At 43.7% G+C, this 17,670-nt stretch overlaps 1 protein-coding gene across 3 annotated transcripts in view; it reads right to left on the reverse strand.

Moving 5' to 3' along the window:
* Positions 1-17,670, reverse strand: part of NHSL1 (NHS like 1) — a 123,662-nt gene that overhangs the window by 4,216 nt on the left and 101,776 nt on the right. For 2 of the 3 annotated variants that reach the window (XM_071219699.1, XM_045188829.3), the window contains exons 4-7: positions 16,458-16,650; positions 11,793-11,924; positions 3,215-6,436; positions 2,575-2,701 (exon numbers count right to left, since the gene is read on the reverse strand). In XM_071219699.1, coding sequence (XP_071075800.1) covers positions 2,575-2,701; positions 3,215-6,436; positions 11,793-11,924; positions 16,458-16,650 — 3,674 coding nt within the window. The remainder of the gene's footprint in view (positions 1-2,574; positions 2,702-3,214; positions 6,437-11,792; positions 11,925-16,457; positions 16,651-17,670) is intronic. The other variant, XM_024551907.4, reaches the window with a different exon arrangement.

The raw sequence follows: 17,670 nt of genomic DNA on the forward strand, positions 1-17,670 counted from the left end.
TGGCCTAGGCCCAACGGTCCTGCCCAGCTGTCAGTAAATGCGACACTGCAGAGTAGCTAATGAGTGACGGCCAGAAACCATGGAAATAACAGCACTGCCGACTTCTGAGCCGGGGAAGACTTCAGACGGGTGGGTCTGACCAGAGAAGGGACCTGAGCGAAGAGTGAAGTCACACAGCTGAACACACGAACAAGGACCTGATGGGGCATTTTCCCATTTACAGCACAGGGCCTCACGATGTATGCAGGTTGCTCATCTTACTTCTGCAGTACTCGTTTGTGACATAATTTTTGTTTGGTTTTTCAATGAAGAAGCCATGCTGACAGCCACCCAGCAAGCCACAGCTCTGCCTGATCAAAGCTACGGCCTTTTACTGTAGATTTAGAATTAAGAGGTGGGGTGGAAATTTATAAAATTATTACTGTTTTTCAAGAGCAGCTGCCCCTAAAACGAGAATTAAATCTAAACATTTGAATTCTTTGTGTGCATATATGTATGTGTGTGTGTTTAAAGACGACGGCTGTAAAAAGGGCTTAAACAGTTAACTCCGGCTTGAAAACTAATTACTTCAATAAATATAAAAACTTCACACCTCAACTGGTGTTCTACATTTTCCATCTGGCTTGGAATCTGAAGTGAATTAATTTGCATCATAAAATTTGAAAGCTCTGTTTCAATTTAGATATTCTTTATTTTAAAGTATTAGCTTAAGTATGGAAGGGCGTATAAAATAAAGCCCTAGAAATCCCAAACTTTAGGTGGATTTTTATTGTCTGCCTAATGTTATCAGCGCTAAAATGAACACTAGCACGTGTCCGTGCCGTCTCTCTGCACCCTGTTCTGCTCAGGCTGCACTGCCACCAGGCGTACACAGGATAATACAGACTGGCCCATTTCTGCATCTGCTGTAGATATAATTATGCTCTAGATACAATTCTCTAGTAGGAGAACCCACAAATTCTCAGTGCCTTAAGAGGGTTGCTAAAATAAACTGCAGAAGCAATCTTGGGCACGTTTTAGGAAAAGCATGTAGTAATTTGGGCCACGACAGCTGGGTTCCTCCCCGAGACCGAGTGCTCCGTGCGCAGCGCGACCAGGCAGCGCACCGTCTCTGTGGACGGCCACATAAACCTGCACGCCTGCGCATGTGGCCAGCCTGTGCGTTCCGGCCTAAATGGAAGGTGTCGAGACTTGAAAGCATTTCCGAACAGTTAAATACCAATTGGTTTCATTTAATTCGGAAAATATTTATTGAGTGCTTGCCTGTCTAGAATGTTTAGAGTTAGAAACAGCTGTGTGAACCTGTAGAAATGCCACTAAAGTTGGTTTCAAAGGATACGGCATTTTTTGTTTCCCTGTTTCGAGATACAATTTGATTAACTAGCCACCTTTTTATTCCTAATGAGATCAAATAAAACAGGCAATGTTATAGGGGCAGTGTTTTGTGTCTTTTGGGACATATGGGACATTATACCAATACTAGAGCTAAGAGGTAAAAAATACAATTCTTCACAAACACCTTAATCTGCCAGCTTGGTTTTCTCCTCCTAAGACAGACGTTTGTAGGTTGTGCGAGGAATTTCAGGGGGGGAGAGCACATGCTTTTCATGTCACGCCACAAACAGTTTTTGTTATATTCTAAGAATCGGGAAAACAGTCACAACATGAGTTATTTACACAATCAGATGCTTTTACAGGGCTTTTGGTTCAGAAGGGGAGAAGGAGAACTTGACTCAGGGCAGTAGAAGACTTTGGAAGCATGAGAGCATCCATAAGAGTTATCTGCAAACACTGTGGTAAAGGCGTCCAGAAGGAAGCGAGGGCTGGTATGGAAAGCACTCACTCACACACAGTCTGATCGATTTTCACAGTGTCACTGTTGTGAGGGTACATGGCCATTCACAACCAGAAAAAAATGAGGCAGAAAAGGAAACTTTAGTGTTAAATTCTATCCACTCAAGGTGACCACCAGTAAAAAGTGTTTTTCACTGGCAGTGATTCTGAAAATTTTACTCTTTGTTGTTGTACCCCAATAACCTCTGAGGCCACTAGATGGCACTGGCAGCATACAGTAACAAGCAGATTTAACTCCTTTCGCTCCTGCTTCAAAAACATTTATCGAAACATTGAAGTAGCCAAAGATATTACACTATAAAATCCTGGGTTTTCTGTAAAATAATAATACACCTTTAGGAAAGGTCTTCTCCTGTAGAGCTAGTCTGCATCCACAGATCACAGCATCCTGGCCCCGGACTGGACCAGGGCTGCTCTGACCGGACGCCCTGTTAAGGCCGGACACAGGGCACTTCTCTCCAGCAAGAGCGGTGCCAACCAGCAGGCATCGCACTGAGTCTCTGCTCCCCACGTCATCACACATATCAGTGGAACAAAGTAAAAGAGAAATTGGGAATCGGAGGAAATAAAAGTATAGGAACACACTAAAACAGAGTGATAATCAAGTTAATGAAACCTACCTGGGTGACAAAAGAAACCTCAAAAAAGAAAAAAAAATTGAGGAACCACCTGGCAAGGGGGACACATAGAGCATATGAAAATATGAGGAGTTTTAGATACCTGTGAATAGCTGCAAAGAGGTCTTCCGTGGTCCGGGGTCTACTGGGGGTCATCACCTCATCACTCCCTTCTTCCTTCAGGAAGTCCTCTGAGGAAGAGATGGCTGTGTCGCTCTCCGGAACCCCAGCTATGGAGAAGCAAGCAAGCAAACACACGATTTCACAAGCGACTTGAATTTCAGCCTTTAGCCAAGCTCCCAAGTCTTCCCTGTCATTCCTGACAGCGTGACACCCACAGGGACAGGCAGTGGGGTCTGTAGTTCGATATTTTACGAAGATGGGGGAGCATGACAGCCAAAGCTCATTCTTTTCTGTTCCAGTCTGGAAATCCTAAGGAAGCTCTTAAATTGTGTTCTAACATTTCTTTGCAGCTCTCCAAAAGGGAGATTACTCATTGCTATTTAATACCTAGCCTGCTGCAGACCCCACCCCCACCCCTCTATTTTCTGCCCTTCTATAAGCTCTACCCTTAGATGTAGATTTTTTTTAAAAAAATCATAAAATGCCAAGTTGGTAACCTAGCTGAGAGGCGGCGCAGGAAACGCACAGACTGCTGGCTTTCCCGTGAACGTGCACCAGCCCTGTTTGCCTCAGCTGCACGGATGGGGTCAGAGGAGAACAAGACAGCAAGCCAGACTCACGCCCTGGGTCCTGCAGAGTCCGACAGCTCTCCACATTGTCCCCACTGGGCTCGGTGCCTGGCTCCTCCTGCTCAGGGGCTGGCGAGGCATCGGGCTGCACCATAGGGACATTGGCGTCCACTCTGCCTGGGGACATGGATCCCGCAGCTCCTCCCTCAAGAACCGAGCTGCTGGAGTCAGTCTCATCAGAACCAGCCCCGGCTGTACAACTCTCTTTGGCCTCTCCCTTCGTGGGGCTGGGCGCTGCTTTGCTCACATTCTCTGCTGGCTCTACTGTGAAATCTCTCTGCGGAGGTGGCACCACCAGGAACAGTTTGGGCTTCTTGGAAATGGGGGGTGGCTTCCTGCTGGGCGAAGGTCCGGGGGCTGTCTGCTGTGGGGCGGGCCCAGGTCCACCCTCTGGCGCCCCAGGGCCGCCCGGGCTGCAGCCACGCTCGGCCGCTCTGTCCTGGTGACCCTGACTCATGATCTTGGCGGGAGTCAGAAGCAAGCTTGTCACGGAGGCAGACTGGCTTTCACTCTCCATTTCATTTATGCTATTTCGGGATTTCAGGAGAGCAGATGGCTTTAAATGATACTGGGGCACAACTGGAGTTCGTTTTTCCTGAGACGCTTGTTCATGAAACAGTGCTCCCTCGGTTCCCGAGTTCTTCTTCACTGGCCTCAACTGCACCATCTGTAATGCTTCCGTGGTTATCAGGGGCATGGGGGGTCTGCCGCCCTCCTCCTTGCTCCCAGGCTGTCTAAAGGCCTCTTGGGAGGAGTCTGGCTGCCTAGACTTTTTGAAAGAAGGCCTAGCATCTTTCATCAGGCTAGGGTCAAGGGGTGGGGCAGGTGGGGGAACCAAGGAGGGTAAAGACTGTGGAGGGGACAGCACAGGGGCATAGCCTGGAGGGGGGCTATGGGCGGTGGGGGGAGGAGAAAAGCATGCATCAGTAGGAGGACAGAAGGGAATAAGAACTTCTGGTGGTGGAGGGGGGAAAAGGGGAGACTGAGGCAGAGGAGAGCCCTCAAGGGGATCTGCTAAAGGTGGGGGAGGAGGGAGAGGAGGAGACTTGTTGGCAGGAGTAGGAGACAGAAGAGATGGGAGAGGAGGAACAGCAGGGAGAGGGGCCGGCACCGAGTCCAGCTTCTTCATGGTTCCACTTCCTTCCGTGGACGTATTAGAAGAAAGGGATGTGGACGATGAGGAGATGGATACAGAAGATACCAGAGAGGACTTCCTTTCCGGTACCTTGGGCTTGGTCTTTCCCTTCCCATTGGCTGGTGACATTGATTTCAAAAACACAGGCACAGGGGTGAGTGTCGTGGGCGTATTCGACTGGCTGGAATACCCACTGGATGGAGAAGTGACTCGATGTGACTTCTCCGGCGATATGATCTTTGGTTTGACTGAGCCACCGGGCCCTTGAGGCATGGTGGCCCTGGAGCCCTCTTGGACATGGCGGACTGGCCCATTGCCAGTTGGTGCCCCACTGCAGGCTGACCAGCCCCCGCCGGGGTTCCCAGGGTCTTCTTGCAGGCCCGTGCAGTCAATGTAGTAACCCCAAGGGTCCGTGTACTCGGACTTGACACTGCTCGTGTCACTCAGCGACGGGGTGACCCCGCACAGGGAGTAGACGTTGGGCGTGGTGGCAGAAGTCACGCTGCTGCCCGCACTCACTGTGCTCTGGCTGCGGGAGCGGGGCAGCCAAGGCTCCTCCAGGTCACTGCAGGGGCTCTGGGAGGGCGACAGGCTGCCCTTGCCCGGGAGGTTCAGCTGCAGCGAGTGCTGGAGTGAGGCAATCAGGCTCTCGTTGAGCACCTGCCCGTTGGCCTGGGCATTCTTCTTGGGGATCCTGCGCAGGGAGTCCGTCCGAGAGGGTGGCAGGGGAGGCTTCTTTGCTTTCTTCAAAGAGATGTTTCGAGAGAGAGATTTGTCATGGCAATTTGACCGGTCCCCTCGGTTTTTCTGAGTTCTTCCTTCAAAAACATTGACCACGCTATGCCTGGGGTTCCCAAAGCCATTGCTGCTGCTGCTGCCCAGACTCCCAGACCCATGCGCAGCATCGCTGTGCACAGACGTGTAGTAGCCATCGTGGTCCTCTGAGTACAGGGACCTGCTGTCCTCTCTGTTGGAAGTCTGGTCCAAACTGCAGCTGCTCATGTTACTTACAGGAGTGCAGTAACCAGGAGTGGCCAGGTGAGGCTTCAGTGGGGAGGCCCGCCCACTCCCCGAGGCACTGTATTCCCAGGGCTCGTCGCCATGCCCCCTGCCTCCTGAATAACTGGACTCACTCTTGCCATCCACATCCTGGGGGGCGGCTGGGAAGCTCAGGTTCTTTCTACAGTTATAGACCACGGCTTGGGGCCCATTCTCCTGATTTGCTGGGGTATTGAGAGAGACTGCCGAATCACAGAGGGACAACAGTGTGGCTCTCCTGGGGGAGTGGGGACCCAGAGCCTGTGAAACAATGGTGGAGTGACCCTCATTCCAGTTGCCACTGGGAGACCGCCAGTCGTCTGTACCACAGTGCCTGGGGAGGAGGCGGTCCCTGGATTTTATCTTTGTGTATGACGGGGAGCTGGTCATTTTACTGTCCAGCTGCCCTGAACTCTGAGCGGTGTGGATAACAATCACCTCCGACGAGGAGGAGAGGGTGGCATTGGGGATGATGCTGGTGGAGCAGGTCCCATGAGGGGACACCACACATGCTGGGCCTGTCCTGTTTTCACTCTCAAAGTGCCTCAGCTCCTGGGACTTGGGCCTCAAAAGGGTTCCAGCCCTGGGGGCACGTGCTAACCGTCCCAAGTTCTCATCTGCTTGGTTAGCCCTCTGGTAGGAGAACATGCCGTCCAGGTCTTCTGCGGGCCCTGGGGCCCCGAACTGGGGCTCCAGCGACTGCATGCTGGCCCTCGCACCGAAACGAGGGAGGCTGTGGAAGCCAGCGTCATTGCTGAGGCGAGAGGGGAACACGACGCCTGCAGAGTCGCTCAGCACAGACATGTTCCCAGAGGAGCCTGAGAGGTGGCTCATCTGGGCAGCAATGCCTTGCCCCTTCTGTGCTCTGATTCTCCTCATCGAAGGCGGCACCACCTTGACTTCCTCAGTCTGACAGCTGCAGTCCCTGGTTTCGGAGCGCTGGCCGGCAGACCGATGGCTGTCAAGCCTTCCTAGTGTCGAGCAGCGGCCTGGAGTGCACACTGAGCGACCGCCGCCAGCATCTTGGCCGGTGCCGGAGGCTGCACGTAAAGCAGAGAGAGGCTTGTTACCCGAAAGTCAGTATCTTAATCCGTCACCTGCGCCCTCGCCTCCTGGCTCTGCCGGGCTTAAAAAACAAAAAACAAAAAACATTTCTCTATTTAAACTAGTCTTTTTTTCTCCTGTAGGCACCTAAGTAACAGGTTAAATAGTTACCAATAGCTCCTAAAGTAAAAACCCTTACTCTGAATTTCATGCACTTCTCTTAACTGGTCTTTAAACCCTCCTACAGATTAAGTGCTGCGTAAGGAATTCTCAGGGACTCCCTCCGAGATCAAGGCTGAGTGCTCGGTGGAAGGGTACTTTCAAGTAACTTCCTTTCAGTAAAGATTTCAAGGTGGCCTGTCACCTACCAGGTGCTTGCAGAGAGAATCTGCCAAGCAGGGACTGTCTTTCCCAAAGACAGATGGATGCAGTAGTTCAATAATAGGGCTACAAAGATATCATTTATGAAGGATATTGGTATGACACAGTGCTCATTACATTAATTTCTATGTCAGAAGAAAATCCTAAGAAAAGTGATTTACAGGCCCATCTGTGTCTCAAACATTTCATTATCCATCTCAAGCCATCGTCATCTGTCTGTCAGTGACATTCAAAATTCAACAGCAATCTGTTGGGTTGTGGTAGGGAAAAGCAGCAGGGACTGATCCAGTGAACGTTTTCTCAAATTAGGGTTATTCATTTCAGAGAGCTTTGCAAGCAGACCGAGAATACTGTGTTTAGAAAAGAATGAAGCACAAGGAAGGCCGAACAGCGAGGGAAGTGGGTAAGAAAACACCTTACATGTCGACAGATTTCAAGCTCACCTAAGAAAGAGCAGAAGCTTTAAACAAAATCACGAGGGCAAGAACCTACTCAAAATGTAGAGAGAGAAAAATCAATTCATGCATAGTAATCATCAGGACAAATTAAGTCTTGAAAACTAGTAGCGAAACCACAGTATGGGCTTGGCTGGGCGGCCTACCAGCTTCACTGGACACCTGCCCAGGACCCTGGTAACACTGGTGGGGAGGGGATTCTGGAGAACTCCCTTCATACCCCACGCAATCCCCGGCTGGATCTAAAGCCTCGTGCTCATCCAAGTAACGAAAATGTTCTTGGTATAAACTGCAAGGAGATGTCACCCTGGGGAGGAGGGGCCCCCACAGCGCGCCCTTTCCTTCACTGCACTTGTATCTCTATCCAACAGGACCTATTTCCTCCTCTTTCCCCTCAGCCAACGAGCCACTCACTAAAGACGTCACCCCTACACACACATACACATGAAGTTCTCCCTCAGAGAGAGGGGCAGTAGGCAAAAGGGCAAGAGTAGAAGAAAAATCCACTTTGAGGAAAGAAAACACAAAAGGTATACACATTTTGCCATTTGGTAGTTTAGAAGGTGGGAGGCTGACTTTGTGGCTGTATCACTTTGTACCAGTTCGATTCTAAACATTCAAGATGCCTCATTCCACTCAACACTGGGTTTTCACCTTTTTCTCTCAGAATTGTGGTGGTTTTTGCACGGGGTCCGTTAACTGTCTCTGCGGGCCATAAACAATGTCCTGATTCTTTCAGGTAACAATTTTGAATGTGAAACCATTCAGGGCTTCTGAAAACAGGAATACAGCCATTTTTCACCATCTACAGACCAGCACGAATTTCTTATTCAAATAACAATATTTTTTCTTAAAGACCTTTTTTTAAATTGGTAATGTTCTTTTTTTTAAAGATTTTATTTATTTATTTTTAGAGAGGGGAAGGGAGGGAGAAAGAGAGGGAAAAACATCAATGTGTGGCTGCCTCCTGCACGCGCCTTACTGGGGACCTGGTCCGCAACCCAGGTATGTGCCCTGACTTTGAATCAAACCCGTGATCCTTTGGTTCACAAGCCAGCGCTCAATCCACTGAGCCACACCAGCCATGGCTAAAGACCTTTAAAAATGGGAATACTCTTATATTTAACACAGGGACCACCAAAATTCTATTCCCAAAACAGATCTTCCAATATTTTCACAGTACAAAAAGTGTCATAATATTACAAATACAGATGCTATATTGATTAGAATTGAAGAACAAAAACAGACTACAAAAAGAGAACTACAAGCAAATATAAACCACTCAGACGCTGCTAAAAATTTTGATGGGATTTATCTGACTTTAAAATCTAATGTAAAGAAATAATTATACATATATTTCTTTTACTTATAGTATTACAAGGGATTTTCAATTTTTAAAGAACACATAATCAAAGACAGAAATCGAGCCCTGGCCAAGTGGCTCAGTTGGTTGGAGCATCATCCCATAACCAAAAGGTTGCAGGTTCGATCCCTGGTCAGGGCACACATGTAGGTTGTGGGTTCGATCCCCAGTCAGGGCACTTACAGGAGGCACTCAATCAATGTTCTCTCTCTCTCTCTCTCTCAAATTAATAAATATAGCCTTATGTAGGGATTTTGAAAAAAAGATGCAATAAAAAAAAGAAGATAGAAATCTACAAATTAATTTACTTAAGGTTTATATAGTATTTTCTAAAAGTCTTAACAACACCTGTAACTAATATATTATTGTATGTCAACTATAATTGAAAAATAAATTTTAAAAAGTAATTCAGGTCTTTGCACAAACTATCAAAATTATTCAGAAAGGGATTCCTTTAAATGAGGCTTTTCTGCTTGGGAAACACATATTGAGATAAGTTCCAGATGCAGCCAAATATAATTATATACCAACAAAATAATCCTATCTGAGTCTAAAAAAAATGAAACCTCACAACAGGGTGTTCAAATAGGTTTATATGTATGTTAAAGATAATAGGATTAAAAATCAAAATTTTGTCCGACTCCTTTCAAAGGAAGGAAACAAATCATCAGTTGCCAAATATACTTTGGAAGTAAACAGAAAATATCATAATTTGATTTTAAAGTGTTGTATGTTAGCTAGTCTCTAGAGTCTACTATTTAGGGGTTTTGAAGTAAAAGCTGCATATAATTAAGCATAATATAACTCTAATTCTGGAAACACATCTGGTTAGATTTTTAAAAATCCAAAGCCCTGACAACTGGGACAGTGTTTGGTGGGCAGGACACAGCCAGACAATGTTTTCTCCTTTAGATAATCATTTCCTTTTTAAAATCGAATTTATTTGACTCGGCCATAAAACCCTATGCTTTCTATCTAGAGAAGACTTCTTTTTGCAGATAACAGGATGCATTTCTATTTTTGGCACTCAACTGTCAGGTAGCACAAAGTTTCCAAACTAGATAATTTACAAGCACAAAATATTGGGAGAGAAGTCAACCTGAAGTCCTAAAATGAATGAAGGAAAATGATGATCAAATTTTTCTCCCTAAATGTTTCAGTATTTTAATGTTATTTTCCCTTATTCTATCCACCGATCCTTCCAGCTAGACTATCCATAAAACTAGAGTTGTTGTCTAGTTGTCCGTTTCCCCCCCCCCCCCCCCCCCCCCCGGCCAAGCTCGAGCTTTGATACAGCTGTCTCCGTTGACCTCCAGCTGCGATCCAGGTCGTGTCGCCACACAGTGACGTCAACCGCCTCACATCTGGCAACAATCACAACACAGATGATATGGGAAAAGCTATTTTCTTCCCTCAAGCCTTAGTAGTGGTTCCATGTCACGTGACAAAGGGAAATAAACATGAGCTCCAGGGGCTCAAACATTCATTAAAAAAATATTAAAATTACAGGAGATATGATTTACCAAGCTGGCCACATCATTCCAGTAAGGTCAAGGAGGCAACTGAGTGATTGACGCCATACTGCTTGGCTCAGTGATAAGTGATAAAAGTTCTTAATTCGGAGGTTCTAGAACTCCTATTATACACATATATAGGTAATTCATGTTGAATACTTATGTGTATCTTTATCTGGGCCAAACTATTCTTACACTACTTGCACAAAGCCATCCAAAACCTACCTATTTTGGATGCAGAGCCACTTAAAGTGTAGCTCACCTTGAAACATCAACCTTGCTGTCTTACAAAGGACCTATCTTTAAAGGTACTTCTTTTGATTAAGGCCATCTCCTAAAAGATCAGTTCAAATACAAATGTCACCTGAGTGCTGGAAGAGACTAGCCCATTAAGCATCTACTGAACACACATGTACATATTAGTTCCTCAAATTAGTCAGCTATCGGGTAAAGGAGGGGGAAAAAAAGGGTCTGAAAGAATGGGATCCAAGAGGACTGGCCCACTACAGAAAGCAACATGTGGGGGCATGAACAAAGGACAGGCTTCCCAAATCCCGTGGGCGGAATCTTGCCTTTGTTTGTAATAAGCCCTTCTATTAGGGGATAAGACGAGCACCTGTATGCCACCTGGGTCACTGGAGCTACCAGGAGCCGAAGCAGAGGATTGCTCTTCTTGTCTCACGTTGCTACAGTTGGGGAGGCAGAGCATACGTGCTGTAGAACTGAATGGCAGCAAGAGGAAATGCCAGGGAAAGAAGAGTGAGCGGAGGTGTTGCAAAAACACGTAGGAACAGTGTCTACAGCACCTGGAAGCTGAAATGTGACCTCAAAGTGCTATAATAGGTGTATCACTATTGCTAGGATAAACGCATTTTAACTAAAAGATTACTAATAGGCAAGTTCAGAAATAAGGATTCTGTGTTTCTAGAGTATAACCTTTAACAATAAATAAAAGTCTAAGCATCAGGTGAAAGTAACTACCGTGAAAGAAGTCCAAAGGTCAGCTGAAGAGAAAGACAAACTTCAAGAAAGGGAGTGTTAAGTTCCCTCCGATAATTACAACGGTAGCCGTATGTTCACAGTAGTCCCGGACACCAAGTGCTTCACCTGTATTAGTTCACGAAATGCTGAACAAGCCTCCCGCAAGGGAGGAAGCAGACTCGGGTGAAGTGACCAGCTGGAGGTCACCCAGAGAGTTAGTGGCAGAGCTAAGATGTGAATCCAAGCAGCCTGGCCCCTAGTTATATTGTCAGCATAACTAATGAAGTCCATAACCATAACTTGAAGCTCTAGAATAAGTTTTCAGTTTTATGAAAACTTAAAATCTAAATGAAAAATCAATTTAGTTGTGAAAATTCCCCACTGTTCAAGGTACATAGATAATGACCTAACTGTGAATTTCTATCATCCCACTTAGTAGTTTTCACAGAAACTTCTCCTCTTATCTTCTCACCAAAATTCAATACATCATCTGCTTGGAGGCACTGTGCCCAGTGCCTCATTCAGAAAGGAAGCTGGGCCTTTGGGGCACCAAATGGCTATCAGAATGTATCGATTCCATAAGCACCACAGATGAGGTTAGCACAGGAATGCTGAACAGCAATGAGGGGCAACAGAATACAGTTCTGATGAGCCATACCTAGCTCCTTCTGTATGTTGTCAGGGACTCCTGTAATAGTCTTTCTCCTTTTGACTTTCTTCGGTCGTCTTACCAGAGTGTCTGTGTAAATTAGAGACCGCCGAAGGCTGGCCTGGCGATCGAAATTCTCCCCTAATGTAGAGCAGTAGAACAAGCAAAGCAATGTTATTTCCAAGCAAGCTGACACCATGCACTTTCTTCCAGAAGCTTGTCATAAAATGATAAGAAGGTATTAATAATGATGTTAGCCAGTCATATGATGATGAATGAATGCTTAAGGGCAAAAAAGGAAGGAAAGCACATTATCATCATAAGGCTCTTTTCCAATTTCTATGTGTGTGTCCTTCCAAAGGAAGCACCTGGATCTCATTTTCAAATGAGCTGGAGTGGAAAATGCAAATTTGTTCGTAACACACCAGAAGAGTGATTCTGCATTATTTTAAAAAATGAGTCATTTGGAAGCGTTTCACGGAGGTCCTCTGGCCACCGAAATCACTCTTGACGTCAGTGTGTGTGTGAGGGGGGCAATAAATGTCTCTTGGTCATTTAGTCAGCTCCAGAGGCCACTGCAATGTCTTGTTCTATGGGACGGAACAAGTGACCAAGGAGTTCTAGGTGAAGAGCTTTTCCTTCCAGTCAAGGAGGCCAATGATTTGCACAGACAGTGGAAACTGCCGTGGTGTGAGATTAAAAAGCCTTATAATGATAAAGTACCTTCATCACAACGAGACCCGGGAGCACTGCTGCTGGGAGAGCTGAACTGCTTCTTTATTTCGTAACCACTTGTAAAAGTTGATCCAGACGCAGACCTTTCAGGCCAGGCTGCAATCAAGCCCCAAAGGCCAGACCCAGAGGACCTTTTTCATTCTAGCGTGTGAGCTTGTGTGATTGACACACAATGGGAAAACATTAAAAAATAGACTATCAGTTTTTGATTGATCTGCTTTAAATTACTTGCCAGTTTCATTAAAGAGAGTTTTATAACACTGACCTTGTCAAATGGTTATCTCCTCAAAGAGAAGTTAAAAATACATATATACACACAAATTATATACTTCTGTCATTCTTACGTTGTAAGGAAAGTAAAAATCACTCTTTTTAGCAATACTGACACACTTTCAAAGTGAGTATTTTGTGAACATTACACTTTCTATTTTAATAGCAATTAGTTGTAAATAGAACCTTATCTAATCAAAACAGAAGATAAAAGATCTAAATGATCAAAATACATTTCACAAACTTAAATAAATGCTCTCAACTTGAAAATGCTTGAAACTTTGTTCCTAACGGAGGAAAACAGAAATGATGGAGAGAAGACCCAAAACACCCAAAGGTACCCTCACTGTAATGAATGGGCCACTACGTGCAATAGTATCTGAGTATGGCATTTGTAGGGAGCAGGCTCCGACTTCAGCGGTCCGTGAGTTCCCTGAAGCAGAGGGAAAAGGTTTCCTTGTATCAAGACACTAAGAGTGAATAAAACATTAATAGTTGCTTTTAGTCTCCAGTTTTGTTTCCTAAACAAAAACAAAAGATAAACCCTTCAAGCTCCAAGGAACTTAAGAAGTAAATTGTGAGGATGGACTTCACTATTAAAGAGGCCAAACTCTCCTATTTGCACTGTGACCCAAAAAGACTGTGTCCCCTGGACTTAGCATCCCCTGTGGCATCCAGCTCGATGCCTGACACAAAGTAGCTACTCAGTAAATATCTGTGGAATTGAGAGGAATTGAATCATTCTCTTTCATTGAAAAATGGCATTAGTCAGTCATGGTTACTACTTAGAAATCAATGTAGCTGGCTCAAACATCAATACAAAGCCAGTTTGTAAAAATTGTTTAAGTATGTTTACCCATGCTTTTCTTCCCGGTGGAAGACTCGTTATCCTACATTGCAGATTGTGGAACATACTCATATATACGTTTTATTTTAAACATTTTCTTTCTCTTCAACATTTCGAACATGTTGAGTCCCCACAGAACTATGACTAAAGGGATTAAATCGATTTTCAAACTTGCAGCTCACTATGCTAATGTTCTACCTCTATGCCCGGTGGGCTGTACTTTGGATGTGAAATAATGTATCTGTCAGCACTTTCCCCTCAGCTGAAACTTATTGCAAATCAAACCAGAGGGTCAATGTTTACCCCAATAAATGAGCACATGACCATTCCCTACAGGCAGCTACGTTTTTATCTCAGAAGTCTTCTAGGTTTTAGGAAATGTCATTTAAAACAGGAAGCTGTATAACCTATGTCAATTCAGCCACTAAAAGTGAAAAATTTTAATTTAATGCTTTTTTATACCAGAATATCAGAAGAACTACTTTCTTTATGAAATATATGTGCATATGTGACCACACGTGTCCAGAAAATGGATCAATAAATATGTAATTAGGTATTATATTTAATTTCTACATTTCAAAAAATATTAATCACTCAATTAAACATCAATTGCATTTGGATATAACTCATATTGCTCATTTCTTTATTGTCATTCACCTTTCCCGAGTGGCATTTTGAAGGTCTCCTTTTAAACTTTATGTAATTCGTGTTCACCTACTCATCAAACAGGAGAGAATTAAAGCTCAAAAAAAGGATACTGTCTATGTTTTCGACAATGTATTTCATTGCAATAATTCATCACTCCTAAAACTGTAGTTACTCTGTTTTAAATTTACTAATCTCATGATAATGCATTTTATCCTAATTACATTAAGGATTGTCCTGTTTCATAGCACAATCTTTTAAAAATATTATTCCTGAGGCATTTAATCATATATAATTACATTTCCGCTGCAGTTGAGCTATCAAATGTAATACATTTTCTTATAGAAAATATGCACCTACTTTCATTCAGCAATAAACATTATACTTTGCTTTGAAACATAGCTACTTATAAAAATAATCTTTAAAAAATCATGACCTAGGTGAACAAGAATCACATTTGAGAGATCAAAAATGTTATCTGCAAAGAAAATGGATTAAAATGGCATGATTGTCCTCTCTTAAGGCATAAGCACAATAAATGTGGAAAAATACACATGGAATTTAAAATAATTCATGCACTTATTTATTAAACTTCTCTGGAACTCAAAATAGAGTTCTAAATGTAGTTTTTAAATATCCTGTAAGGTTTTTAAAATTTCTCCAAAAACTATCAAAATATCATTAGCCCCTTAAAAGTTAACCAATGCCACCGCAAAAAGCTTCCTAGTGGCAGTCAACAGCAGCAGCCTCAGCAGCACAGCTGTTTTCTTTTCTTTTTTTTTTTAAGACAGATAGCTTTATTTATTTATTTTGCAGAGTTCGCTGTTTTATTTACTTATTTTTTTAATTTTATTTAATCTTTATTGTCTGTGTTTTCCATGAACACTCATCCTTACTGGTCACCTGATTTCTCTTAGGTCCCAGCCCCGCAGGCCAGGCTTCGTGTGGACTGATTACCAATGAGGACGACCAGTAATCTGTTTCTCTCACACACGCGGTCCAGTGGCTGAAGCTAGTAACTTGTAAGGCGACTATTTTGCACTGTGCAGTGTCCCAAAGCCCTGGCCTGCCCTGTTTGCAGGCTACCACAGTGACAAAACAGGAACATTCTGATACTTTTTAATAACTCGTCTAAGTTTGTGAAATTCCACCTTTGAGCCTCATGTGCCTTGTTATTTGTCATGTTTATTTGACACAGGTGATTACAACTTGAGTATGGTATTCTGACAGAAGTGGGATTTTATATCTGGCTTCTAATGTTCATATTCTAAATTTTATATTAAGAAGAAATGAACTTTTATTTGAAGATTGTAGAATTCATATTATAGAGATCAAAATATAACTTTACCATCCTATTGAGTTTTCTTAAAACTATGTTTTACAGTTATTATTGTTAATTCACTTGATATTTTTATTTCAAGGAATTTTTCCCTTTTTATTCACCTGAGAAAACAAGATAAAATCTGTCATTAAGAAATATCACAAAACTGTTATTTATTTACATAAATATTACTTAAAATAGCCCTTTAGAAAATCTATCATTAAGAGATATCACAAAATTGTTATTTCTTACTTAAAACAGCCTTTTAGAACATAATTTTTTTTCTTAACCAAGATCACATTTAAAAGATGTCCCCATATAATCAAAATACTTTCAAAAAGCAAATTGATTAAAATAGACACACTTTAGCTCTGGCGGGTGTGGTTCGGTCAATTGCAGGCCGACCTGTGAACCAAAGGGTCACAGGTTCAATTCCTAGTCAAGGCACATGCTTAGTTGCAGGCCAGGTCCCCAGTGGGGGTGTGTGAGAAGCAACCAAATGGTGATGTTTCTTTCCCTCTCTTTCTCCCTCCTCTCCCTTTTCTCTAAAAATAAATAAATAAATCTTAAAAATAAAAGTAAAAAGATACACTTCAAATGAGTGGCCAGACTACTGAGTTCTTCGACACCAACCTTTGGTGACATAGTCTTTGAATTTAAAAGCAAGAACTATTTTACATGTGCACACACATACATGTTTTAGTAGTCTCTTCATTAAACAAAGACCAGGACGCCAGACCACAGCCATTACCTCCACTGTGTAAATGAAATGCTAAGAGCGGACAACCGCAACAACAACAAGCCACGGTCATTCTCCCTGAGGACATCTGGACGCTGTCTGCATAGCAAAGCATACCGGTTATGTTAATAGGAACCACATCAGCCTGGACGGTTTGAGCATGCTGTCGCATCTTCTCCTCCGGCGTTGGCAAGGGAAGTGACTTGGCCCAGTTCGTTTGAGTATTAAGATCAGGGAAGTCGCTTGAGGTTGGCGGTTTAGGTCTCCTGATGGAAACGAGTCTTTCCTCTTCCGACGAAGAGATAGAACACTGCAGGGGAAATAAGGAAGAAGAAACCATCGTGTGTAAAGAGCTGACAGAAACATTTAAAAATACAATCTTTTTAAAAAAATTTAAACTGATTTAAAGCAAGCTCCCCCCACCAAAACAAACGAACGAACAAACAAAAAATACTAGTCACATTAGGAGCAGAAGCAATGGTCTGCAAGAAAACTGCCCATCATCCTGAGCTCGGCCCATGGTAGCTACGACGCGCAGAGGTCGGAGTCGTTAAGCCATGACTGCAAAGGTTTTGCTGACCCACAGAATCTCAAGTTCTTCCTGGTAACTGTGGTCAGAAAGCTTGTGGATTTAGCTTAACATCAGAAGCCCCGAGAAACATCATGGCTGTGACCATCAGTTTCCATTTTTATTAAAATTTAGTTTGGCTCAAAATAATTTCTAGCCTCAATCTCATTTCCTTTAGGCTCTGACGTCAAGGAACATTTTGAAAATGACAGAGCTATTGTTGTTCAGCTACGTGTGCTCTTCTGAAGCCATTTACATGGAATAAAATCAGTGTGAAATTATTAAATTATAAGCAGCTGACTAAAGCTCTGCTTTGAGCCTTATCAGAATTCCATGAAAACATTTCTAGCAGTGTCTGTTTTGATACAGATTAACATCCTAACTGGGGACCTTCTTTAATACCTTGCCTCCCATAACATCTTTAAAAATGTAAGCAACAAAGTTGTTCTGGAAAGCATCTTTTTTTAAAAAAAAAATCCTTATTGGAGGACACGCTTATTGATTTTAAAGAGAAGGCACAGATGGGAGAGAGAGAGGGACAGAGAGAGGAATAGATTGCCTCCTGTATACAATCCAATGAAGGGACCAAACCCACAACCTAGGCACGTGCCCTGACTGGGAATCGAATCGTGACCTTTTGGTTTACAGGACGATGTTCCAATCCACTGAGCTACACTGGCCAGGGCATGTTTTGGCAAGCGTCTTACGATGGCTCCACAGCAACTGGTTTTGTGACAAGGAAGCCCCAAGAACTCAAAAGAA

Source organism: Desmodus rotundus, chromosome 11 (assembly GCF_022682495.2).
Source record: "Desmodus rotundus isolate HL8 chromosome 11, HLdesRot8A.1, whole genome shotgun sequence".
Lineage (NCBI taxonomy): Eukaryota > Metazoa > Chordata > Mammalia > Chiroptera > Phyllostomidae > Desmodus > Desmodus rotundus.